General features: G+C 45.6%; 1 protein-coding gene across 4 annotated transcripts; it reads right to left on the reverse strand.

Annotated features, from left to right (window-relative positions):
• Nucleotides 1–63: 63 nt before the first annotated feature.
• Nucleotides 64–24,420, reverse strand: slc26a5 (solute carrier family 26 member 5). Of its 4 annotated transcripts, none has more exons than XM_061251493.1 (19): nt 24,285–24,420; nt 20,958–21,247; nt 18,026–18,165; nt 17,007–17,117; nt 12,325–12,506; nt 10,427–10,591; nt 9,297–9,449; nt 9,117–9,199; nt 8,787–8,934; nt 7,935–8,048; nt 7,256–7,333; nt 7,001–7,096; nt 5,060–5,166; nt 4,691–4,760; nt 4,430–4,522; nt 3,490–3,615; nt 2,560–2,754; nt 2,373–2,427; nt 64–1,773 (listed from the first exon to the last, which is right to left on the reverse strand). In XM_061251493.1, the coding sequence occupies exons 2-19, from the start codon at nt 21,110–21,112 to the stop codon at nt 1,556–1,558; spliced, it is 2,289 nt and encodes a 762-aa protein (XP_061107477.1). In that variant the 5' UTR covers nt 21,113–21,247; nt 24,285–24,420; the 3' UTR covers nt 64–1,555. The 4 variants fall into 4 exon arrangements, with proteins under 4 accessions (XP_061107477.1, XP_061107478.1, XP_061107476.1 ...); XM_061251494.1 differs by having other exon boundaries at nt 3,511–3,615; nt 24,290–24,377; XM_061251492.1 differs by having other exon boundaries at nt 24,290–24,377.
• Nucleotides 24,421–26,198: the final 1,778 nt, after the last annotated feature.

Raw genomic sequence — 26,198 nt, forward strand, 5'->3', positions numbered from 1 at the left:
AATACCTGCTGCAATTTTGGTACGGCATTCCAGCACAGCAACAAGAGAAGAAAGAGCCAGCTGTTAGAATTTATCTTGGAACAAATTTAATTGTATGTAAAAAGTGCATCAGTTGTAACACAAAGCACATTTTCATCAATAGTTTCTTTAATCTGTGTTTAAAAAAATAGTTGTTTCTCAGGAAGGATGCGCTCACACACTATTACAGTAACATACAAAACGGTACAGCAAAACGGGAGACAATGGTGGTTGTGTAAGCACAACGGTTTGCAACCAGCAGAGTCCACCAGAAGGGGCACTGCCGTGCCAGCCTTGAGTGAGGTACTTAACCAGGGTTGCTTCAGTACATATACAGCTTCATGGATAATGTGTATACAAAAATATACAGATTAAAAAAAAAAAAAGGCAATTCTGGTAAATAAACTCCAGGAGCAGTTTATAACCAGTTTATAGTCCATCAAACTCAAAGAATGAGCTAATGATAAAGACATTAAAGACATTAAATGCAGAATTTCACACTGGTCTAATGGTCACCAGAAAACTGACATCCAAATAATAGCAGGTAAAATTCAGCCATGGAAATTTAAAAATGACATTAAAATACAATTAAAAAGCAACAAAAAATACCTTCCTGCTGACACTATCGTTTACCATACTCTCATAAAACACAAACCTTCGACATAAAATGGTTTACAAACTAATTCCTTCCCGACTGGTCCGCCGCAGCTTTTCTGGTTTGCAAAGCAAAATAAAATCAGAACATTACAAAAACGCTAAAGCACCCAGAGCAGTGTTATCAGGGTGAGGTGTTGCACCACATCTAGTCACAGAAATCAGAGGTGGCTTGAAATGAGCCTGAAATGAGCCTGAAATGAAGGAGGCCGATATCGCTTTCCTTGAAATCCAGTCCAGGATCTCTATATAATAATTACAAGTATTTTAAAGACAATTTTCCTTGAGCTGTAAGATTGAGTTGTGACTTTCCTAGTCAAAGTGCAGCACAATGCTTTACAAATGTTCCACAGATTTGCGGTCTTTGCGTCATAATTATACACTGGCTGTGGGAGCAGAAAGAAAAGTAAATCTACCCATATCTCACCTGGTGCAGAAAATACATTCACATGATGCTGTGCAACCAAACAGATTTTCAGTCTATCAGTAACGAAGATACATAGCAGAATTTAAAGTGTTCTTTATGTCCCGTAGTGCATTCTCTGGCTGACAAAAGCCAGATATTTGAAAGTATTCTTCCAAGGAACGTGTAACAGAAGCACGATTGCTACTCTGGCCATATCCACTTGTGATCTTTCAGAAGCAATACTGGGAGAAAGGGAAAGAGCCTCATTGTTGAGTATGTACCACTATTTGGTAAAAGAAAAAAAAACAAAGACTGCTAAATGACAACCTCTTAAATGGCTCTTTACCGCCTAACCTTAAAAGAAGGCCTATTGGAATGTTATCCATAAACTCCGCCCACTCCACACAGGAAGTGGGAAGGGGTTTGGAGAGTGCGTATCTGTGTCCAGGGGTCCGGCTGGGCTGTTTCGCCCACCGTTCATTTCTCCGTCCCGCTGGCTTCGGCATCTGCCTGACTGTCGCCGGGGGGCTGACTGTCGCTGGGGGATTGACTGTCCCTGGGGGGCTGACTCTCGCTGGGAAGGGTCAGCCGGTGCTGGCAGAACAGCACAGCATCATGAACAGAGGGGAAAACCCGCTCTGTGGTCACTGCGCCCGCGAAGAAATTTAACCTCCTCAGGTCCTTCAGCAAGGTCCCTGTTCATCAACAAAGACAGTGAGTGCTTCCTCTCCCCCTCCCAATTCAGCTCCAGTAGTGTTCAGAAAATGTCAAACGGTGAAGTCATTTCATCACAGAGTTTAAACCCACAGCTTAAGTGCAACCTGCACTAAACACAGGAGCAATGACAAAAGAGCACAATGCTCACTGTTCCAGATGTACTAAATAGTAGAAGGTGGCAGACCACCAGCAGATAGAGCAGCAGTTTGGATAATAATTTAATATATGACAGGTCTTGGTACAGAAATGTTTACATATTCAATAAACATTTGTCACAGTTTGATTTCAAATAAAAGCATGATTTATTATTTTTCTTCAGACATAGTTTGGTGAGTTCAGCAATCACTAAAGTTAACACGCTAAGCTGAGTTTCTGAAGATAATTGTAACGCTTTACTTGTAAGTTTAGGGCAAATGTTGATCGAATTTACAGTAGGCCAGAGACTTAAAAACGGCAGAGAGATCATCCCTTTTTGTAGCCTGTCTTTTTGGACTTTTACTTCTATATTTTTGAGTGTGAGGTTCTGAGATGCACACCTAATTATTTTACCAACAACAATAGGCGAGAGGACACTTACTGCTGCAGCCAGCAAGGTAAACCTCCACGTCGACCTCGGCGTACTCTTTTATAGCCTGCAGAGAGACGGACATGGGGAGACACAGCGGTCAGAAGTGAGCGCGTATGAGGTCCGCACCAAAGCAGAACGAGTGGAAAAAAAATCAGAGAGCTCTCCATGGCCTATCGGGCCCGACATGGCTGCTTACGGATCTGATGGCCTTGGCCCCGACCGAGTCGATGAAGTTGACGGGGCCGAAGTCCAGTATGATGGAGTGGACGGCCCCGGGGGGGTCCAGGATCATGTGGGTCTCCTCCGAGTCCGACTCCGCCTCCATGACGTGCCCGTTCTTCTGAGGCTCCTCCTTACCCACCACCTCGTGAGTGACGCCCATCTCAACGTCCTACGACGAAGACCCAGGCATCAATCTCCCACCTCCCTCTCAGCCAATCCATTACAACGAAACAAAACTCCACCTTCTCAACCAATAGCACCGTGTTTTCAATGGCAACACCCTGCCTCGTCCCTAGCGATTACAGCCAAGCTTTATAAAAGAAAGCATTCCCCACAGAGACAGGGAGTCCTGATGGTTCGTTAATCTGCACTGTGTACAGAGAAAACATTGAACATACGATAACGTAAGAAATACCTAACTGATGCCATTAGGTCAGCTGGCAACACATTCCCTTGACCTTATCAGGATTACGACACAGTTGGTACACATTTAACAGTAGAACGGCAAACAGGAATGAGTCATCAGGAGCTAATCAAGTTAAAAGACTTGCTAATTCAAGCAACAGGATAGCCAATAGACAATGGCCTGAATGAGGAGTTACAGATTCACTTCATCCTGTGTACTGGTCTAGCTTACCGGTCTTGGTCAAAGTTTAGGAAATGTAGGCGATGGAAAAGATTGGGATTAAAAATAAACTCCACAGAAAATTTTTACGCCTTTTAACTGGCATTCATATATACAGTAAACATACATTTCATCAAGCTCGAGAGACCTTCCATTTTTTCTTCTCGCAGTAAGAAAGACCAAAGAGTGAGTGAGATTGTCTTGCATGAGCTTAAGCTTGTATTTGGACTGTAAACCCAATTCAGTGAAGCGGTTAAAAGCTCTAAAGGATGAACTCACAAGTTTGACAACAGCTCTCACTTTCTGAGGCGAGGTCTGCCCCGGGGAGTTATTTTCGCTCGTCCACTTCCTGACTTTCTGCTGAGCTTTCCGTGCGGCCAGCAGCAGTGTTGGGTCCACTCCCGTCTGCGAGGATCAGCAGTATTACACACATGACCTCAAAAACACGTGACGCTCAATCTGTTGCCACTGTAAACTCCAACCGCTGAATTTCCTGGTTAAATGAAGGTTAAAATGTACAAGCCAAGCCACTGTGTCTGACAGGAGACGGAAGGGACTCTTTGTTTCTGAAATAATACAGTTCACAATTCTGATAAAGTGAATACAAATACACTCACCGAGCACTTTATTAGGTATTTATTAGACCTCTACTGCTGTAGGCTACCCACTTAGAGCTTAGAGTTATGATGCATTGTGTGGTCAGAGATGCTCTTCTGCATACCGCTGTTGTAATGTGTGGTTATTTGCGTTACTATGTGACTTTCCTGTCAGCTTTGACCAGTCTGGCCCTTCTCCTCTGACGTCTCTCATTAACAAGGCATTTCTGTCTGCAGAACTGCTGCTTACTGGATTTTCTTTTAGTTTTTTTGCACCATTCTTTAGAAACTAGACTAGTGTCCGTGAAAATCCTTTTTCCCCATTCTGATGGTTGATGTGAACATTAACTGAAGCTCCTGAACCGTATCTACATGATTGCATGCATCGCACTGCTGCCACACAATTGCCTGATTAGATAATCATATGAATAAGCAGGTGTAATAAAGTAAAAATGTTCCTAATAAAGTGCTTGGTGAGGGTATATTCCAACATTTTGCTTCCTTTCCCTTACTGTACCAGAGTGGGAAAACAGGTTTCCCCCCCAGTATGAAAGTAAATGAAGGCTACAGAGCAGCCGCACAGTAGCTCTTTCTCGCAACAGCTCAGATAAGGGTTTGCTTACCTTTTCCTTGAGGGCACTGACATAGTGATCACTGTTCGCAAAATAGATAGAAGTGTTTGTGTGGAATATCTTGATCCCTGTACATTCAGTGGCCTGGAACAGAAAGATCAGCAGGGTGAGTAACACCAGAGATAAAGGCTCACTGAACACCGTACAGACACTGTACAGAACGGTCACTACTGTACTGTACCAAGAATGAAAACAATGTGATCATTTTTTCTTTCTTTATTTATTTATTTCTAAACACTCAAAGCTCGTTACCTCTTCATATTCTTCAATATCATAGTACATCCCTGTGTCAGGGACCTGTCCAAGAACAATACTCTTCGGACTGTGAAAAAAGAAGACATTTGGAGCAAAGGAAACAATTTGAGTCTGTAAAAAGCAAATTCACCAAGTATAATGCATTTTACCACATATATTTTTACTATATATATTTTAATATATGTGATACAGTACACCTTTATGCGAAACAGATAGAACCCAGAGAGAACACTGAAATTACTACATTTTTCATCAGGACATAAATTACATGTCACTAATGAATAACACTTGGGGGAAAAATGTATACACATACACACACACGCAACATCCGTACAGAACACACAAATCGAGCCAGGGTTTCCGTACCTCTGTGTCCGGTAAATGACCGTTATGATGGCAAATCCAATGGCTACAAGAAGCCCATAATCAAGGCCCAGCAAGACCGAGGCAACAAAGGCCACCAGCCAGATAGCCTGAAAGAGTCAGAGAGAGATTTCACAACATACAGAACATGACAATGAAGGTGTTCACAGGTCCCTCTGTGGAGGGTGTAGAATTCCAAGACACACATTCCAGAAGACAGCAGGTGGTTACGTGGGTTCAGCATTCCAGCTGGGAAACAGTCATGATGAGTCAGGATTTTTGTTTTTTTTTGTTTGTTTCTTACACCAGTTTCAGATTTCCATCTCTACCATCTCTGCATTAAACTAAACAACTCTACAGTATAGGAGTCCTAGATACAGTGCAGTTCAGTTTCACATGACCTTTCGGATATCCTTCATAACATTTTCCTTTCGGATTATTTCTTATTACTGAATACTTTTTTTTACAATTTTTCATTACCAGAGGATATTTCTACAGTTAGGTAAAACAAGAGCCTGTGCTGATAAGCCAAGACTTCCCACTTATATTTCAGGCTCAACTTACTTGCAAAATAATGTTTTTCTGTGGGTTTTTTTGCCACACAGTGGTCAGCCAGAGTTCCCTACAAAATGTAATTTTGCAATGAACATCCTCTGGCTGAATTGCTTCAGAAACCCACACTGCATGCAACATGTTCGTCTTATTTTTATGCTATGTACAGCAGTGCTTCTCAAACTCAGCGGTACCCCTGTGTATGCTGGTTTTTGTTCCAACCGCAATTGCAATCCCCACAAATTTTATGAAGCTGTTCATTTTTGAAGGGTTGGCTACACATACCATGAAGAATACAAGTCCCATATTAAAACTGTGCTATATTGTAAATGATTACATAAAGGGAGGTAAAAGGACAAGTAAAGACAGACTGTGGTGTATCAATAGGCTCTCCTAATTGGTGAAAGTGTGTACACATGGCCACTAAAACCAACAATTTGGAACATAATGAGGAATTCAAAGATTCAAAAACACAAGCCAAACCTGCCCTGGATTAGCACGTTTCAGGAAAATAATAACTTAAAATCACCGAAATAACTTAACAACCATAAATGAGCAAGAGATTGGCCGGAACGAAAACCAGTACACACAAGGCACTCCCAGGGCCGACTCGGAGAAGCACTGATCCACAGTGTCTGCACGAGGGCGGTGTAGGTCATTTTTTCACGGGTCTGATATTAATCTTCAACATGCAGCCTCCTGCCTGCACACCAAGCCGCTCAGATAAATTCCACACATACCATGAACTTCACAGAGCAGCATTGGGTGAGCAGTGGGTTCACAAATCTATGAATGTGTGTGTGTGTGTGTGTGTGTGTGTGTGTGTGTGTGTGTGTGTGTGTGTGTGTGTGCATGACCCCTTCAATTCTCCTCCTGAGAAACACACCCAGTGGAGTGGAAGGCCATCGTAGGCCCACCCATGCGAGTGGGGTTTGAGTATGAAGTGTGAGGTGGACCCTGCAGTGTGTGTGTGGCGTGTGTGTGTGAGGTGTATGTGTGTGTGCGTGTGTGTGTGTGCGAGGTGTGTGTGTGTGTGTGTATGTAAGGTGTGTGAGTGTGTGTGAGGTGTGTGTGTGTGTATGTAAGGTGTGTGAGTGTGTGTGCGGTGTGTGTGTGTATGTAAGGTGTGTGAGTGTGTGTGTGTATGTAAGGTGTGTGAGGGTGTGTGAGTGTGTGTGAGGTGTATGTGTGAGGTGTATGTGTGTGTGTGTGTGTGCGTGTGTGTGCGAGGTGTGTGTGTGTGTGTATGTAAGGTGTGTGAGTGTGTGTGAGTATGTGTGCGTGTGTGAGATGTGTGCACGCGTGTGTGTGCATGTGCGTGTGTGTGTGTGCGTGTGTGAGGTGTGTGCGTGTGTGTGTGTATGTGAGGTGTGTGCGGTGAGGGAGACTCACCAGCTCGATCTTGCTGGTTCTCCACAGCGCAGGGATGTCCCTCAGCTGCTTGAACATGCCCACCAGGTTCACCATGATGATGGCCGCCAGCACCGTCTGCAGAGAGCGAGCGCATATCTCTCACATCCGCTCACATCTCATTCACACCATGACCTGTGACCTCCACACGAGGCACTCGGGGTTCCGAGAATGATTTACCTGTGAAATTGCAGTACTGTAGGTTTAAGACTGAGTTAAGACAAAGCAAACACTCACCTGAGGCAGAGGCTTGAACACGAAACCAATGGCAACCACCACCAATAGGACCACCATAGATGACAGGAGCCCTGCTATCTGCAACACACACACACACACACACACACACTATTATCCTACACTGCTTTACTTCATGCATTACCTATGCACTATGCATGCTGCTGTACACAGTGAACAAATTAGCCTTATCTTTATGCCTTAACACCAGCAATAAATGCACCCTAATGAGGTGCCATGTTTAACCAAGGAGATAAAAACTATGAGGGACCCTTACATTTGCACATTTTAATAGGATGTATTTCCCGTATACTGGACTGGGAGAACGGCAAACATCCACAGCACACTGGTGCGGTTAATGAGCTCCTGTACAATGCCATTGGGCTGTGCCAACGGCATATTCACCACAGTACCTATCCGTGAATGCCTGTCAACAGATGTTTAAACTTTAAATTTATCCTTCATTTAACCAGGAAGCCCGACTGAGTCTTTTTTTATCAAAGGGGACCTTATTTAAACACACAGTAACACAGCAATCATGATAACACGCATAGAAAAGGCAAAAGGACATGTCACAGTTTGTGTACAATAAGTGATTAATGGCCGGTACATTCCTCAGTAGTGCACCCTGTGTGAGTGCAGAGTTCTGTCCTATAAAGACGGGAGGGGGGGGGGGGGTTACCTGTGTGTTGCCTCCTGTGCTCTCCTGGACCAGACTGCGGGACATGGAACAGGTGATGGCGAAGGTGTGGAAGAAGGAGCTGGAGAGGTTGCAGACACCCAGCGCAATCAGCTCCTGTAACAACAGGCTCGGTTACAATGATGTCTAACACCATGACTCGAATATCGCAGAGAGGCTGACCGGTGGTGCGTCCGGCCAATAGCGCTGGTGCAATGATTCATCTCATGGTTAAGAACACAACCCTGATAGGACAGACTAGGGCCGCACGATATGAGGACAAATATGCCATATGCGATAACGTTTTTTAGTTAATTAATAACAAATTGCACATGGACAACCAATGAATTTAACATAATATCAATTTTAATGAATGCATTCAAATTCATTGCAGTCTTTTGCAATGTGTTCATCTTGCATGTTCATATCTCAATGACGATAAATATACGATACATCATGCAGCCCTAGTTCAGACTGGAACTGATAGACTGTTTGCATTCATTACATTACATTAATGGCGTTTGGCAGACACTCTTATCCAGAGCGACATACAGTTGATTAGACTAAGCAGGAGACAACCCTCCCCTGGAGCAATGCAGGGTTAAGGGCCTTGCTTAAGGGCCCAACAGCTGTGCTGATCTTATTGTGGCTACACTGGGGATTGAACCACCAACCTTGCGTGTCCCAGTCACGTACCTTAACCACTACACTACAGGCCACCCCCCCATTCATACTGTCCTAAGACACCGAGAAGAGAAGTTGGAACACCAACAGCCTGACCAACAGTTAGAACAGAGTGGTCTCACCTCGCCAAGTCAGTTTCACCGTGAGACGCAATGAGCCAGGGAATGTTACCTGATTGCCATCCACAGTGTATCCATGCTTAAGTGCAAAGATCTTGGCCAGGGAGATTCCCATTGAGAAGCCCACGATGGCGATGGCAATGGAGTCTGTGACCAAGTTGGGCAGAAGGGAAAAATCCGGAACAGCGGGTGGAAGAAGCCTACAACGGATAAAATAAGTAAAATGTCATTTCTATGACCTTTGACAACAGCCATGCCTAAAATACAGCATTTGCTTCGGGTATTCATCAATTCCATCAATTCCATTATTTACATTATTATTATTATTTATTACATTTCATTTTATTTAATATTTAATATATGGATGTGTGTGTTTTTTTACCCTCTGGGAATTTCGCCAACCACCTCCACACCATAGTTCTCATAGAGCTGGACCCCATACGAGATTCCAGTTGAAACGATCACCTGTAAAAGAGAGAATGACTACGCAGCCACACAAGGCCAGGCCGGCCGATATACACCGTGTTAACATAAAGGCTTCACACAACGAATGGAAACGTACCACAATGATCTCGCCAGGAATGGGGACCGGAAGCTTCTTTTTGAAGCGGTCGTTCAGGTCCTTCACCCCATACAGGAACACTATGCACACCAGCCCCACTATGAGAGTAGCTACGTTGGTGCTTGCGATGTCCTTCAGAACAGCGATCAAACTCTGAGCGGAGAGAGAGAGCGTCATACTTCAGTGAGACACACAGCTTATGTAGTTCCAGGCAAACATTTACATGCCAATGGGTCGGTTTCACAGACACATATAAAGCTTAGTCCCAGACTAAAATGAGTTCTGTATGGAGAATCTCCATTCTAAACTGATTTTTTCCTAGGACTAGGCTTAATATGTGATATATTGTACATTTTGTACAATACCTGTGTGAGTGCAGAGTTCTGTCCTATAAAGACGGGAGGGGGTTACCTCTCGTACATTAATACATTAATAACTTAATATATTAACCTACTTGTTTTTGGTTAACTGTGGATAACCATCAATAAAACATGAACAAAGCAATTGGTTCACTAGAAAACTAACCATCTAAAATAACAGGGAATTCTCCTGGTCTTGGGCCAAGAACAGAATACCCAGGGAACATAAGGGCACCACAGGGAACATAAGTGCACCACAAACAAAGAATAAGTACTAACTCTTTCAGTCCCAAGAGTGCCATATGGCACTCTCGACCTGATACCTTTTCAACCAATCAATGACTGCTATATCATTGTTTTGAGCCACTATTAAACCCCTACTAAATTCTCTACTTACATTTACATTTACATTATTGGCATTTGGCAGACACTCTTATTCAGAGCGACGTACAGTTGATTAGACTAAGGAGGAGGAGGCAATCCTCCCCTGGAGCAATGCAGGGTTAAGGGCCTTGCTCAAGGGCCCAACGGCTGTGCGGATCTTATTGTGGCTACACCAGGATTAGAACCACCAACCTTGCGTCTCCCAGTCCTTTACCTTAACCACTACGCTACAGGCCGCCCTACTTTCTTAGTTCTCTCAACCAAAGCCAAAACCCCTCGCGATCTGGGTGGAGCCACTTCATATTGGGCTTAGGGTTAAGGAACTGAGTTAAGACCTCTGGCAATGAGAGGCAGAGAGACCGGGTCGGGGGGGGGGGGGGGACTCACGAAAATGGCGGACAGGGGGCCGCTGAAGCGCGTGGTTTGGACGCCCAGCAGGTACTTGAGCTGCGAGATGCAGACGTGGACGGCAGCGGCCGTGGTGAAGCCGCGCACCAGCGGCTCCGTCAGGTAGATGGCCACGAAGCCGAAACGCAGCAGGCCCAGGACCAGCTGCGGGGCGAGACGCGCGGGCACGTTTATACACACACACACATCTCTCTACCCCGAGATCCACAAGGACATTTACACACATCTCTCTACCCTGAGATCCACAAGGACACAGCACGTTTACACACACACACACATCTCTCTACCCTGAGATCCACAAGGACATAGCACGTTTACACACATCTCTCTACCCTGAGATCCACAAGGACATAGCACGTTTACACACATCTCTCTACCCTGAGATCCACAAGGCCATAGCACGTTCACACACATACACACATCTCTCTACCCTGAGATCCACAAGGCCATAGCATGTTCACACACATACACACACATCTCTCTACCCTGAGATCCACAAGGACATAGCACGTTTACACACATACACACACATCTCTCTACCCTGAGATCCACAAGGACATAGCACGTTCACACACATACACACACATCTCTCTACCCTGAGATCCACAAGGTCATAGCACGTTTACACACATACACACACATCTCTCTACCCTGAGATCCACAAGGACATAGCACGTTTACACACATACACACACATCTCTCTACCCTGAGATCCACAAGGACATAGCACGTTTACACACATCTCTCTACCCTGAGATCCACAAGGCCATAGCACATTTACACACATACACACACATCTCTCTACCCTGAGATCCACAAGGCCATAGCATGTTTACACACATACACACACATCTCTCTACCCTGAGATCCACAAGGCCATAGCACGTTTACACACATACACACACATCTCTCTACCCTGAGATCCACAAGGACATAGCACGTTTACACACATACACACACATCTCTCTACCCTGAGATCCACAAGGACATAGCACGTTCACACACATACACACACATCTCTCTACCCTGAGATCCACAAGGACATAGCACGTTTACACACATCTCTCTACCCTGAGATCCACAAGGCCATAGCACGTTTACACACATACACACACATCTCTCTACCCTGAGATCCACAAGGACATAGCACGTTCACACACATCTCTCTACCCTGAGATCCACAAGGCCATAGCACGTTTACACACATACACACACATCTCTCTACCCTGAGATCCACAAGGCCATAGCATGTTTACACACATACACACACATCTCTCTACCCTAAGATCCACAAGGACATAGCATGTTTACACACATACACACGCATCTCTCTACCCTGAGATCCACAAGGACATATCCCAACACTGCAGGGCAAGGGGGGAGACACACTTTTGGTCAGCTGAACAGGAAGTGTTCACATATTTTCATTACTGCTAGCTTGAAAACCTCTTACTGCATACTGTTGCACTGTTATGACGAAGCAGGACGAAGGGGAACATTAAAAAAAAAAAAATACATAATGCCATTTTATAATGCAGAATTCTGTAATGGAAAGAATATGGCCATCCCGCTTACATTACATTACATTACATTATTGGCATTTGGCAGACGCTCTTATCCAGAGCGACGTACAGTTGATTAGACTAAGCAGGAGACAGTCCTCCCCTGGAGCAATGCAGGGTTAAGGGCCTTGCTCAAGGGCCCAACGGCTGTGCGGATCTTATTGTGGCTACACCGGGATTAGAACCACCGACCTTGCGTGTCCCAGTCATTTACCTTAACCACTACGCTACAGGCCGCCCCTACGCTACAAATGGCTGATGAAGAGTTTTAGTGGTTCATATTGTCAGTGGGACCCTGGCAGCGTGGCGGCTCACCTGGATGATGCCCACCAGGCAGGTGAGGGCCACTGCCAGCTGCACCCGCCTGGCGTCCCGGGCCTCCGTGTCCAGCACGGTGGACATGTTGGTCCCGTTGAGGACTTGCGTGTAGAACATGGAGTCGGGCGCCTCCCTCACAGTCACTCCGCCAATCATCAGACTGATCACCGCGAAGGTACCTGCAGGAGCACAGACAGGAGCGTACAGACAAACACAGATGAACGCCGGCCTGGTAAACACTAGGGAAATGAGAGGTGCCGTGACAACAGAGCCAATGTGTCCAGCTATGTCCTCCTAGCACCCAGCGTCACCCCAGATGGGTGTTACAAATTAGTGCCATTTCAGGTATCCAACCACCCCCTTCGCTGAAAATCTTTTTAAAGGTGCTGGTTGTATAAATTATATCATTACCTTCCTCCAGCCATGGTAAGCAAATTAGCCCCCAGATACTGTACTAACAGGCCACTGCAGGATAAACTCCCTCTCTTTTTGCTGTGTCATACACTGTCCACCATCATAGCCAAGGGCTATGCAACAAATGATCCCTTAGAAACACACAAGCAATCGCCATGAAAAGGCTGTGGGGGTAGTGGAAAGACTCGGACCAGAAGCTGCGCTTTATAACCCAGCTCAGTAGAAAACCATTTTAAGCTGCTGAAACCATAGGCATGCGTTGTGCAAACACGACCAGACATGCCTCTGTATGGACACACACAGTGCCAACACTTGAGCAAGTGCCAAAATACGTCCCCTTTCGGGGCTTTTCAAGCTGAGAGCGGAGAGGCTGAGAGTGTGAGAGAGTGTGAGAGTGTGTGAGAGTGTGTGAGAGTGTGAGAGTGAGAGAGTGAGAGAGTGTGTGATAGTGTGTGAGTGTGTGAGAGTGTGAGAGAGTGTGTGATAGTGTGTGTGAGTGTGTGTGAGTGTGTGAGAGAGTGTGAGAGAGTGTGAGAGTGTGTGTGAGTGTGAGAGAGTGAGAGAGTGTGAGAGTTTGAGTGTGTGAGTGTGTGTGAGAGAGAGTGTGAGAGTCAGAGAGAGTGTGTGAGAGTGTGAGAGTTCGAGTGTGTGAGTGTGTGTGAGAGTGTGTGTGAGAGTGTGTGTGAGAGTGTGAGAGATTGTGAGAGTGTGTGAGTGTGTGTGAGTGTGAAAGAGTGTGAGTGTGTGAGTGTGAGAGTGTGAGTGTGAGAGAGTGAGTGTGAGAGAGTGTGAGTGTGTGAGAGTGTGTGTGAGAGAGAGTGAGTGAGAGAGAGAGTGTGAGTGTGAGAGAGAGAGAGAGAGAGTGAGAGATTGTGAGAGTGTGAGAGAGAGCAAAAGAAAGATATGCTGGAAATGTATGGTGTACAATTGGGGCGTTCATACTGAAAGCAGAAGATCGGTTAAAATTTCACAATCAGTAGGACACCTACATACTGTCTCTAAAGTAGTACACATACACGGCCTCTAAAGTAAAACTGTCAACTTCTGGAAATGCCACTGAGTCTTGGACCATCTCCCAAGATCATAACCCCCCTGCGACTCTCCCTTTTGGCTGCTGGGCTGTTTGCTTTAGGGCTGTGGTGCAGTCTAGCTACCGCTGTGCTTCGCTGAGGAGCGCAGAGTTAAAACGTTCGGGTGGAGGGGAGGAGTCTAGAGCAGCAGGGAGGGGCTGGGGGGAGGGAATGGGCGGGACCGGCCGGGGGGGGGGGGGGGGGGGGGGGGGCAGACCTGGCAGGGAGCGCGGAAAACTTCAGCTCATGACCGAGAGGGGGGAAGGGATTCAAAAGAGGCCTCAGCAGTTTAGGGTGGGGGGGTTTGGGGGATTGAGGGTCGGGACGACCGTGTGACTGAACGTGTGAAATAAAACCGGACTCGGCCAGCAGCACAGAGCCCCTCTACAGTGTGCACTGAAGTAACGTCACTATGAGACGTGGAAAGAAAAATAAAAGGGAAGAGTAGTGTTCTTCTGACACAAGCGCTTCTGAGCTTTTGAAAGAGGCATTGGGAAAGAAAAAGGGGAAGTATGATCTACAGAAATGTATTTATAACTGGCTGTACACACATGAATAAATCTCGCATGAACAGAGAAACGATAAATCCTTGTGGTACAGTGGGTTAGTGCCGAGGTGTGTGAGTAAGGAGTCACAGACACACGACGGCAGTGCTTACCGACGCTGTTCTTGGGGATCTACCGTCCTTTAGGTTTCCCCCCCCCCACAAAGTCAGGTGTCCCAGATTAGGGTTGAAATGAAAACCAATAGGAGGGGTCTATCACCAGGAACAGGGTTGGTTACGACTGCACTTACGGAAAGTTGAGCACGAGTCACGGGTGCGTATGAGGAGTCACGGACGCAGTCGCGGCCGTGCCCGACAGCACGGGCCCCTCGGGCTGCTGGGAAACCGCTGTGTTCCCACAGTAAGCGGATCCAGGCTCACAGCGTGCCGCTGAACCCAGATTCAACCCCAGGCCCGCTCCAAGCCCGGATGAATAAAAAGAAGCGAGGCTCGTTTATCTGGTAAAACACAACACCTGACAAAGGCGTTTTAAAAAAGGTCACTCCAGCAGCAAGAGGTAGGCCAGACCCACATCACAAGCTTGGTTTGACACCGCCGTTCCTTCGCCAGCAGAAATAATCTCAGCACAGACAACCACGCTTTCGCCTCAGTGGAAGGCAGCAAGCAAACGCACACAAATTTCCTGGGACAGTTTTTCTCTTTAACAAATAATTACATTTTTCCCCCCCTGGGTCTATCTTGGGAGACTCGGATGCTTCCTGTCTGATTGAATAAAGACTGAACAAAAACAAAAACATTACATACATTTGTTGGTGCGTAGCTTGTGCTGGAATAACCTCAAAGATGTGCTTGGGCTCATCAGCAGTTGACCAACAGGTAGAGGCATTCAGTTAAAAACTAAAGCCACACTGCCTCGCTTTTGGCTGAGTGTTCTTCATATGTGACTACTCCAGTGCTGGGTCTGAGGGACAATGTCCCCCAGGAAAGAATCAGAGAAGCTTCCAGAAGGAAAGGCTTTTCACTACCCATACAGTATATCGGGGCTGTAGGACTCCATCAGTGCTGAGAGAGGGAGCTAGTGGGCCACACACCATCAGTTAAGGTACATGACTGGGACCTGCAAGGTCCGTGGTTCGATCCACAATAAGATCCGCACAGCCGTTGGGTCCTTGAGCAAGGCCCTTAACCCTGCGTTGCTCCAGGGAAGGATTGTCTAAATCAACTGTAACTGCTTTGGATAAAAGCGTCAGCCAAATGACATGTAATGTAATGTAATGAGAGAGGGAGCAAGTGGACCTCACACCATCAGGGCTGAGAGAGGGAGAGAGTGGACCTCACACCATCAGGGCTGAGAGAGGGAGAGAGTGGACAAGACACCATCAGGGCTGAGAGAGGGAGAGAGTGGACCAGACACCATCAGGGCTGAGAGAGGGAGAGTGGACCTCACACCATCAGGGCTGAGAGAGGGAGAGTGGACCAGACACCATCAGGGCTGAGAGAGGGAGAGAGTGGACCTCACACCATCAGGGCTGAGAGGGGGAGAGAGTGGACCTCACACCATCAGGGCTGAGAGGAAGAGAGTGTACCACACACACCATCAGGGCTGAGAGAGATAGTGTACCACACACACCATCAGGGCTGAGAAAGAGGGAGAGAGTGGACCTCACACCATCAGGGCTGAGAGGAAGAGAGTGTACCACACACACCATCAGGGCTGAGAGAGATAGTGTACCACACACACCATCAGGGCTGAGAAAGAGGGAGAGAGTGGACCTCACACCATCAGGGCTGAGAGAGGGAGAGAGTGGACCTCACACACCATCAGGGCTGAGAGAGGAAGAGAGTGTATCACACACACCATCAGGGCTGAGAGAGACAGTGTACCACACACACCATCAGGGCTGAGAAAGAGGGAGAGAGTGGACCTCACACCATCAGGGCTGAGAGAGGGAGAGAGTGGACCTCACACACCATCAGGGCTGAGAGAGGGAGAGAGTGGACCAGACACCATCAGGGCTGAGAGAGGGAGAGAGTGGACCTCACACACCATCAGGGCTGAGAGAGATAGTGTACCACACACACCATCAGGGCTGAGAGGGGGAGAGAGTGGACCTCACACCATCAGGGCTGAGAGAGGGAGAGAGTGGACCTCACACCATCAGTGCTGAGAGAGGGAGAGAGTGGACCTCACACCATCAGGGCTGAGAGGAAGAGAGTGTACCACACACACCATCAGGGCTGAGAGAGATAGTGTACCACACACACCATCAGGGTTGAGAGGGGGAGAGAGTGGACCTCACACACCATCAGGGCTGAGAGAGGGAGAGAGTGTACCACACACACCATCAGGGCTGAGAGAGATAGTGTACCACACACACCATCAGGGCTGAGAGAGGGAGAGAGTGTGCCTCATACCATCAGGGCTGAGAGAGGGAGAGAGTGGACCACACACCATCAGGGCTGAGAGAGGGAGAGAGTGGACCACACACACCATCAGGGCTGAGAGGGGGAGAGAGTGGACCTCACATATCAGGGCTGAGAGGGGGAGAGAGTGTGCCTCATACCATCAGGGCTGAGAGAGGGAGAGAGTGGACCTCATACCATCAGGGCTGAGAGAGGGAGAGAGTGGACCTCACACACCATCAGGGCTGAGAGAGGGAGAGAGTGGACCAGACGGAGGGAAGCCTCACCTATAGAGATGTGCCTGGAGGTGCCGAAGAAGGTGTAGAGCAGGACCGGGTAGAAGGAGGAGTACAGGCCGTACACGGGAGGCACGGCCGCCAGCAACGCGTAGGCCAGACCTGTGGAGGCAGACCGGGTCACTACACCACCACTGGAGAAGACCTGCGTCCCCCCTTCTCCCAGTGCCACTCATTATTCAGATACTCTGCTCCAGCCATGCGCATGAACATTTCTCAATCAACCGCACCATGATTTCGGGAAGTTGATACTATCACACACAGGATAAAATAAGAAGTTTATTTATAAAGTGCCTTTCATACTGAAGTCGCTCTATACTGCTTAGGTATAAATAGGTATCACTATGAGCACTTTGAAACATTGGCCGGGATACACAGTCCCTTATATGTGGGGAAAGCCTATCAGAACATAACATTTGAGAAACAATTAGCCTACACGCAGTTCTGTTCAGGGGAGTGTTCAGGTACTGCTGAATTTCAAAGAAAGCAAGGCTTCCTGTTTAGTTGATTCACCAGACCACTGAGATCGTGGCCAAATATAATTTTGGCTGAACTGCCTCAATATCCCCGCTATGCAAACAGAGGTCAAAGAGCAGCTCTAAATGACGTAAAGAGCAGGGGAGCTGTGCTACAGACTTCTCTTAAGCAAATAGTAGTGGAACGTGAAAATAACCTTTTGTCATTCTGCTGCAAGTCAGGCGTATGGCACAACACCTCTATAAGGTAACAGTGAATCCCGCCCTTTACACTTGCCATCCCGCTAACGCACTCGATTTGCAAAATAATTTTATTCACAAATAACTTCGACAGGATCAGCACACGGAAATTCAGCAGCTCCCCCCCCCCCGCCTCCCCCACCAAATGACGGTCTCCTGTCAGACAGGAAAGAACAGCACGTGCTTTTCCTGAACACAAAGCAGCCAGTCACTCCTCCTGTGAGGGAATTCCACGCTATTCTCGTAGAGCCGTGCGTTGTCACCCTGGCCCCCCCGCCCCCCCGAGTCACCGACCTTGAGGTAGCTGCATGACGCCCGTGCTGAGGCCCGAGACCAGGTCCCCGAACAGGTACTGTCGGACGGGGTAGTTGGGCAGCCATGTCAGGATGGGCAGGAAGCCAAACACAATGGACCGGGCCCTCTCCGAGGAGCAGCTGCAGGAGGACAGGAAGCAGGAGAGAGAGAGAGAGAGAGAGAGAGAGAGAGAGAGAGAGAGTTATCTTCCCCGGAGACGGACACCACTTCCGCCAGGCACGCCGAGCTCAGGGACGAATCCCGTCACACATCTCACACTTCACATACATGTCAACAGCAGCGTCCGTGTTGCACAAAACACAATTCTGTAGTTTCTTTCCCTTTCACACATACTGAAAGTTCTCATACCACCTTGGCCCTGACCATATGAGCCCTAATTCAGAATGATAAAATTGTGTATTTACATTGTTAATGTAAGCCCCTACAGGGTTTTTAAATGGACATCATTGCATGCCGACTTTCTTTGCTAATGATTTAACTCGCATTTCTTAGATGTAAATTAATTGCTGTACTTATCCCGTAACTTTAGGACCAATAGAAAGTGGCTTGAGACCCCACGTGATTTCACCATAACGTGGCACCAGTGAAGGAGGCAAAAGGCAAGCCTTCTTCCTTTTGCCCGACACCGATGCTATGCTGTACTATTTACAGTCCAACCAGCATGATCAAATTCCACTCAGTACAGGGTGAAACGGCCCATATCTTGTGCAAACACAGTGATGCCGTTCTTAACAGGGTGTACTGTAGTCAACCGCTCCAAATCATCAGTGGCCATTATCCTCTATGGACATTTCCTGTGATAACAGAGATAAAAGAAATAATACAATCCTCAGGAGATTTGCGACCAAAAAATTAGAATGACAACCTTGAAACAAATTAGAATAGCACTGGAGAATAAGCCCCCAACTAAGTCAACCATGGGAACAGTTTTCTATTGATCTGAAGCACCTTACATTACTGTCTAGTATAACACTTATTGGGTGACAGACAGTCAAGATCTTGTACAGTATGTCATATTTCACAATAAGCTGTGATTGTGATTGTACTTGGCAGGGTAGTCTGGGCAGGGCTGTTCCCTGCCCACACCCAGTTTCACATTAAGTCACTGTGCCGTTTACGACTCTTCCTGCAAACAGGAGGGCATTGCATCGCTCTAATCTGCCTGACTGGGGAAACGGGAAACATGATTCGAAAGAGACTACAATGAATGCACACACGCAACACAACTTGCGCATACTTTAAAATAAAAAGGGGAAACATATTAACGACAGCACACCCACTCTGTCGTTAAGCAACAAAACCACCAAGCTGAACAATCGCAACAATCATGTAAAAGCAGAAAATGCCCACTACCTTCACTACACAAACATCTATTGTCTTAACAGCAGCAGCCTGTAGCTCTCCTTATGAGATGTACAGTTATATGGCCTGTTCGAGTTAACCTAGGGACTATCAATAAGACAAAAGCTGCAAAAATAACTCATTTACAACATGCAGGTTTGCATTCTCTTCCTCACACACTCTGTACTGGGCCTACATCCGGCTGAATTCTATACGCACTGGCCTGAACTGAACTCTATCCATGTCCCCGTCACGGTCCCCATGAACAGCAAAGTTATGACACAGAAGATCAGCTAAGCAGTGCCTTTGCTGGGCATGCATTACTAATACAATTTTCCATTTTGAACATGAACCTATTGGTGAAATGATTGACATTTGCCTTATGTGCCTTCAGATGAGTCAAAAGATCCCCCGTAGTGGGCTCAGCAGCGTAATGGGTCTCAAGCATAAATGCATTTTAACACCATTAACAGCAATAGTTAGGACACCCATAGTTTGCAGTATTTACATTCAGTGGGCTGTAGAGTGGTGGGAGACCATATATAATTAAACTGTGCAAATAGTCACAAAAAAAAAAAAGCTTAATAGCTTGTACCCAACTATGGTGAACAGCAGTAGATAGAAACCAAAGATAAGTGCTAGCTAGCCATTCAGTAGTCCTCGAACCTGAAAAATCGTGGCAGTTAGTCGATTCAGCCTGTGGTGATGACAGCTGTGTTTACTGAGTGAACGTGAGCAGCACCACATCAGTTATGACCACAAATGTACAGTTATGCTGGCAGGTTGATTTAAAGAGACCACGACCACAGTAAACATTGTGCAAAAGAATACCAAGCAAGGACAGCTCGTTCAGTACAAAAGTTGACTTGCACAACCACCAACCCTGCAAGAATGCATGTAACCAAGCAACTGTGTCACGGTATTAGGAATTCATTTCTCCTGTTACTAATGCATGCATTTTATTTCTTTATAGGTGGAGCGAGGCATAAAAAAAAAATGTGCCGAGTCATGTTGGGTTACAGCCCGTGTGCTGGGTTAGTCCGCTGGGGTGGAACATAGTTACCCTCATCCCACCGGGGTAGTCCAAGCTGGACTTGGTTCCACATGCAGGTGAAGACATTAGCACTCTGCTGTAGTGACCTGCACAGGTGTGAAGCAGTAACTGGCCCAGAGGTGAGTGCATTAGAGCACATGTGGTTTAGCTACAGTGCTCCAGGTGTGGGTGTGGGTGTGGGCGGCATAGTGCCAACTAGAGATATAAATCATGGATGTAACCTGGGAGGAAAAACAAACATAACTTTTGTACAGGGGCGGCCTGTAACGTAGTGGTTAAGGTAAATGACTGGGACCCCCAAGGTCGGTGGTTTGAATCCCAGTGTAGCCACAATAAGATCCGCACAGCCGTTGGGCCCTTGAGCAAGGCCCTTAACCCTGCATTGCTCCAGGGGAGGATTGTCTCCTGCTTAGTCTAATCAACTGTACGTCGCTCTGGATGAGAGCCTCTGCCAAATGCCATTAATGTAATGTAATGTAATGTAATAACAGCGTAACAGCAGCCCTGCAGACATACCGCAGTTTCTCCGCCAGCCGCTGGCAGACGGTCGGCGGGGTCCTCTCCTTCTTGTGGAGGACGCGGGTCTCCAGGTCCCCCTCCGTGTAGACGGGCCGCTCCACGTGGTACCGCAGAGCGGCCGGGACGTCCGGGTCTTGAGTTACATGCTCCATGACGGACAGAGCCCCCGCATGACAGGGTGAAGGAGACGGGCCGAGGAGTCGGGACGTCGCAGCTCTTGAGTCAGCGAGAGGACGGAGAACACAGCCGCACAGGAGTCAGGGCAGGGAGCTTATAAGAAGGCTCGGCTGAGGAGAGAGGGGCAACACCGTGAGGAATGGTTTTTCATTAACATGGTGGTGGTGGGGGGGGGGCTTAGCAGATTAAACTAAATTAGTGTTTTGCTGCCATCAAGGTGACTTCTAAACAGTTGCAAATAAATCAGACAAACAAAAGGAGACGCAATTAAAATCTTGGTTGCGTAGATACTAACTGACGACAGCAGCGGAACTGTGTGTACACATTACAAACCTGGACACGTTAAACAAACAAAACAAAACAGAGGGAAAAGCAGGCGGATTCTCCCTTTAATGACATAACTGCACACAAATGCAGTAGAGACCTGTCTAAGATGGCAGTTTACGTACGACCAACCGCAAATTCTACAGACCCACCCGGCACCCTCTTCTTAACACTGATCATACTTACTCCCTACAGCTGAAGCTAAACTACTGCAGTTTAAAGCATCCTATGGATAAGCCTCATACCAAAACAATACCATCTTTTACATAAGAATAGCCCTGGAAACTCCTGTTTCCAACTGGAATCTCTATGCTAGCTATATTTCTCCAGGTACAAGCATCTGAAAAACTAATTTTCCCCACTGTCACTGAGAAATATGTTATGGCAGAAATCCCAAACCGGTATGGTAAAAATACTGGGGAAATCGGGTACCATTAACTTGTGTTCTGGCCTGCAAATGCTCTGCAACTGCACTGGAAAGTTATGGGTTCTATTATCACGGTATACAGGTGAAAATATGCATCACAGCCTTTTGCGATGCTGCACTTTGGTAAGGTATTTAATGTTATAAGGACAAATATATAAACAATTGCCTTTTGGCAACCGGTAAAAATTAAGCATTACATACAGAATGAATCAGTCCCAGTTAGACAATAAATAATTACTGTATAGAAACACAAACATTCATTGTGAGAAAAATGCCTGTACCTGCAGCTCAGAAATTCTTTTTATTTATTTGATATGAAAAATGTGAAACATGAATGGGCCTATTAATCTATTTATCTTTATTCAATATAAAATGCAACAAAGATATACACTCAGTGATCACTTTATTAGGTAGACCTGTACACCAGCTTGTTAATGCAAATGTTTAATCAGCCAAACATGTGGCAGCAAGTACATGCATAGACCAAATGTTAGAATGGGGAAAAAATGTGATCCAAGTGACTTTGACCGTGGAATGATTGCTGGTGCCAAACAGGGTGGTCTCAGAAACTGCTGGATTTTCACGCACAACAGTCTGTAGAGTTTGCAGAGAATGGTGTGAAAAACAAAAAACATCCAGCAGCAGCAGTTTTATGGGCAGAAACGCGTTAATAATGAGAAAGGTCAGAGGAGAAGTGCCAGACTGGTCAAAGCTGACAGGAAGGTGACAGTAACGCAAATAACCACACATTACAACAGTGGCATGCAGAACAGTGTCTCTGAACACACAAAGTGTCAAACCTCTAAGTAGATAGGCTACAGCATAAATCTAATAAATACCTAATAAAGTGCACTCACCGAGTGTATAACAGTGACATTATACACAGTTTCAGAATGTGCACACTTATGAATAACTTACAGCCTTCACAAACTGCTGAATCACTGTACAACTGGTTCTTTCACTGTTGGCATATTTCAATTTCACATAATTGCCTGCAGTTTCTATGCATTAGGTTACTTCCCTAATTTTCTACATATAGGGCCCATATTTGCAATATGTTTACACAACGATGAAACTGAAATCTTCTCGCCATGCTAGCACGACATTCTAACCAAGCTGAATCTAGTGCTACAGTAAAGAGTTTTCTTCAGTGACCCAACTTCCTGTCTCTAATCTTTTCCATTTGACGGCTGACGGCATTTACCCAGACACTGGCCGTCCTATCTTGACTTGATAAGACTCGATAGTGATCTGTGAGAGTTATGCTGAAGCGAAGAGGATAAGCCAAAAATGTTTGCCTTTTCTACCTTTCACATGTACAACTGCACATCAGCCCAAGTTTACATCAATCTCTCATTCCGGTAATATGAACATGAGACTTCTGCCAGAACTGAATTATGTCTTTGAAAACTTCTGCGTGCATCTAAGCACCTGGAAACCCCGTTTTGGTCCTTTGCCCAGACAACAGATCCCAAGTGTAGAAAACAAACTATCTTCAAGTGACAAAACATTAAATTTTCAGTACATGAGACTATTCTGACTCTGAACTGTTTGACAAAGAAAGAGCACATCTAGTGAACGGAGTGACCAGAAATATACGACACTTGTTCATGGCCGTAATGTTGTCCAGCCAAATTTGAGTGTACTGACCTTTGAGAGACGAATATCTTTGACTAGAGCGAACCTGGCAGCCTTCCTCAGTCTACAACATATGAGTATCTGGTTTCATTTTATTCTCATACGTTCTTCCCCGTCGCAGCCCTAGCATAAATCCATATCTATAGTATTCTGAAATGCTATTTTCAAATTACCCAAAACCTTGGACTATGCACAGTTGCTCCTTTAAAACGAAGACACCCATAGATGTTACGACGTATTCTGATGTAACGTGACGTTATGAGTAACATTAGCTAGAGCTTATATTAAATCGTCTGAAATACAAATACAAACTTTAAAGTGACACGTAAAAACCACTGGTTAACTAGTTAATGTCACGTTGACTCCTAATCTAATTAAATGTTTTTATATCAATAATTACAAAACATATTCACTTGATCAGCGCATTTAAAAGGTTGATAACACAGCCTAGGCTAACGTTAATCTTGTATTCAACAGATTCAGCTCGCTAGTTTGGTTATCCATCCTTCTTTAAAATCTTCAAAAACGAAATGATGATGGTGTGTTCTAACCAGTAACAGTGGTCTGTTTTTAATTCATCAAATAACGTTACATCAGGCCTGACGTTACCTTAGCTGAATATGAAGGGCACCCAATAAAATAAAGCCTAAATTCATGAACCGCGCTAGGACACGTGTGCATCACGGGGAACTGCCCTCAGTTTCCCCGTTGCCTTACAAAGAATGTACGGCAGAACATAAATGATGTTTACTTCCTACCTTACTTGAACTGCTGGCTAGGATGTCACAGTCGTACAGAAATTGAACTTCACCGGCCAACCGAGCATCCAAGTTGCCTGGAGTCGATGCAGCCACTGACGTATTTACTGGACCTAGCCTTTCATTCGAGATGAAGTACCCGGAAGTATTCTGCCCCCAGAGGCTGGCAGCAGAATTGTTTTATCCACTGTTCTGTAATTTTCTTCGATGCTCTGTAGGACTGTCCGTACACGAGATATTACTTTATGGATATTTGGACATAAAACATAACCTAGACACTGTGTACACAATTAATTTGAGATAAGAGTGCGTTACAGCAGGTAGCCAAACAAACCACCCAAATTACTGTACACATTTAAAAGTAAAATCACAGATATAATTCCATAATGGGGACATAGCTACTGTATCGGACTAATCTTCCGTTATCCTGCCTATTCACTCTTGTGTAATGTATCTACTTGAATATGCCAATGTTTAAGAACTGATCAACTTTAACATGAAAATGTGTAATTCAGTGTTTACAGTAAAGGCCGTTGCAAAAACCATTAATTATTTAAATGTGTTTAGGCTACTGCAGAAAACCAAGCTTTGGGTTTAGCTAGCAAATGCTTACAAAATCCCTAGCTGATCACTTTCTTTTGTTTAATAGGCACAATCGCAACAGGTAGGAAAGTTACTAACAGGAACGTTACAATTTACAGTTGGTCAATTGGTCATAGCTGGTCTATGGATGGTCAAAGTTGGTATCTCGCAGGGCAAAGCTGGTTAAACTGGTAGAGTAACCTGGTAGTCAACTGTGGACTAGCTGACTAGCCTATGTAGGCTGGCTAGCTGGTGAACAGCTGGTTGACCACTGAAAAGTGTTGGAAACAGCTTAAACCAGCTTGACCAGTTTAGGATGAGCTTTAAAAGATAGTTTTCTTGGCTTTTGCAGTAGATGGCAGCAAAAGACAGTTGTTGCTCAAGCATTAAAAATAAAGCAAGATATGTGAAACTGAGTTTTAGTTAGTTGCAGTTTTAATTTGAATGCATTTCCTGTGCCAGATACAATTCAAATTATTCAAGGTTAACTTGCTCAGCTACTCCTGTACCTTTAAACATTTCCAAATTTGATAGTAGTCTGTATACTATATGCTACAGTAAATTTACAGTGGGGTCATAGCTCTTGCCAAGTTCCCCTGTTGCAGTATTGACAAAAACACTTCAATATCAAGAGACTGCTCCAGTAAAGGGTAGCCCCAGTTACAACATCACAGACTAAGATATCACATACATATTCAAACCTGTAATAAATGGCACACCACAAAAACAAAATCAATCAGTGCACTGTAGTTATTTAACTGAATTAACCCTTGCATTTCAACATTATTTGATATTTTTTAGTTTTTGGCAGTAGTTCTACAGGTAATCTATACTCCAAACAGTAGCACATATAATTACTTATTCAAATATATTTATCAGTACTATAATCTGGGGAAAGCACTCCTAGAGTACATACACAGAGACACCTTGTAAGGTGAGGCTCCACAGAATCACTTAATCCGGCTTACACACGTGTACAGAATGTATACAAATGCTGAACAGCTAACTTCAATTTTGGATCAAGATGGCAAGAGGCCAAGATCAAGTGAGCTTCAGTCACAAAGACTGCTCAACTGGCTAGTGTTTCAATAGAAACAGTGACTAAAGTGGCATTTGCATTTAGATCTATAGGAAAGACATCAGTAAATAGGGTCAGAAATTGTGGTCAAAAAGCACACATTTGATGACTGTGATACTCAGGAAAAACAGAAGAGAAACTCTTCTCCAGGTGACTGACAAAGTGAAGGAGAAGGGATGTGATCAGACTGTCAGCAAGAACAGTCCATCGACGACTACATAGAGAGGGATATTATAGCAGGGTCGCAGTGCATA

The sequence above is a fragment of the Conger conger genome, chromosome 8 (genome assembly GCF_963514075.1).
Source record: "Conger conger chromosome 8, fConCon1.1, whole genome shotgun sequence".
Taxonomy (NCBI): Eukaryota; Metazoa; Chordata; class Actinopteri; order Anguilliformes; family Congridae; genus Conger; species Conger conger.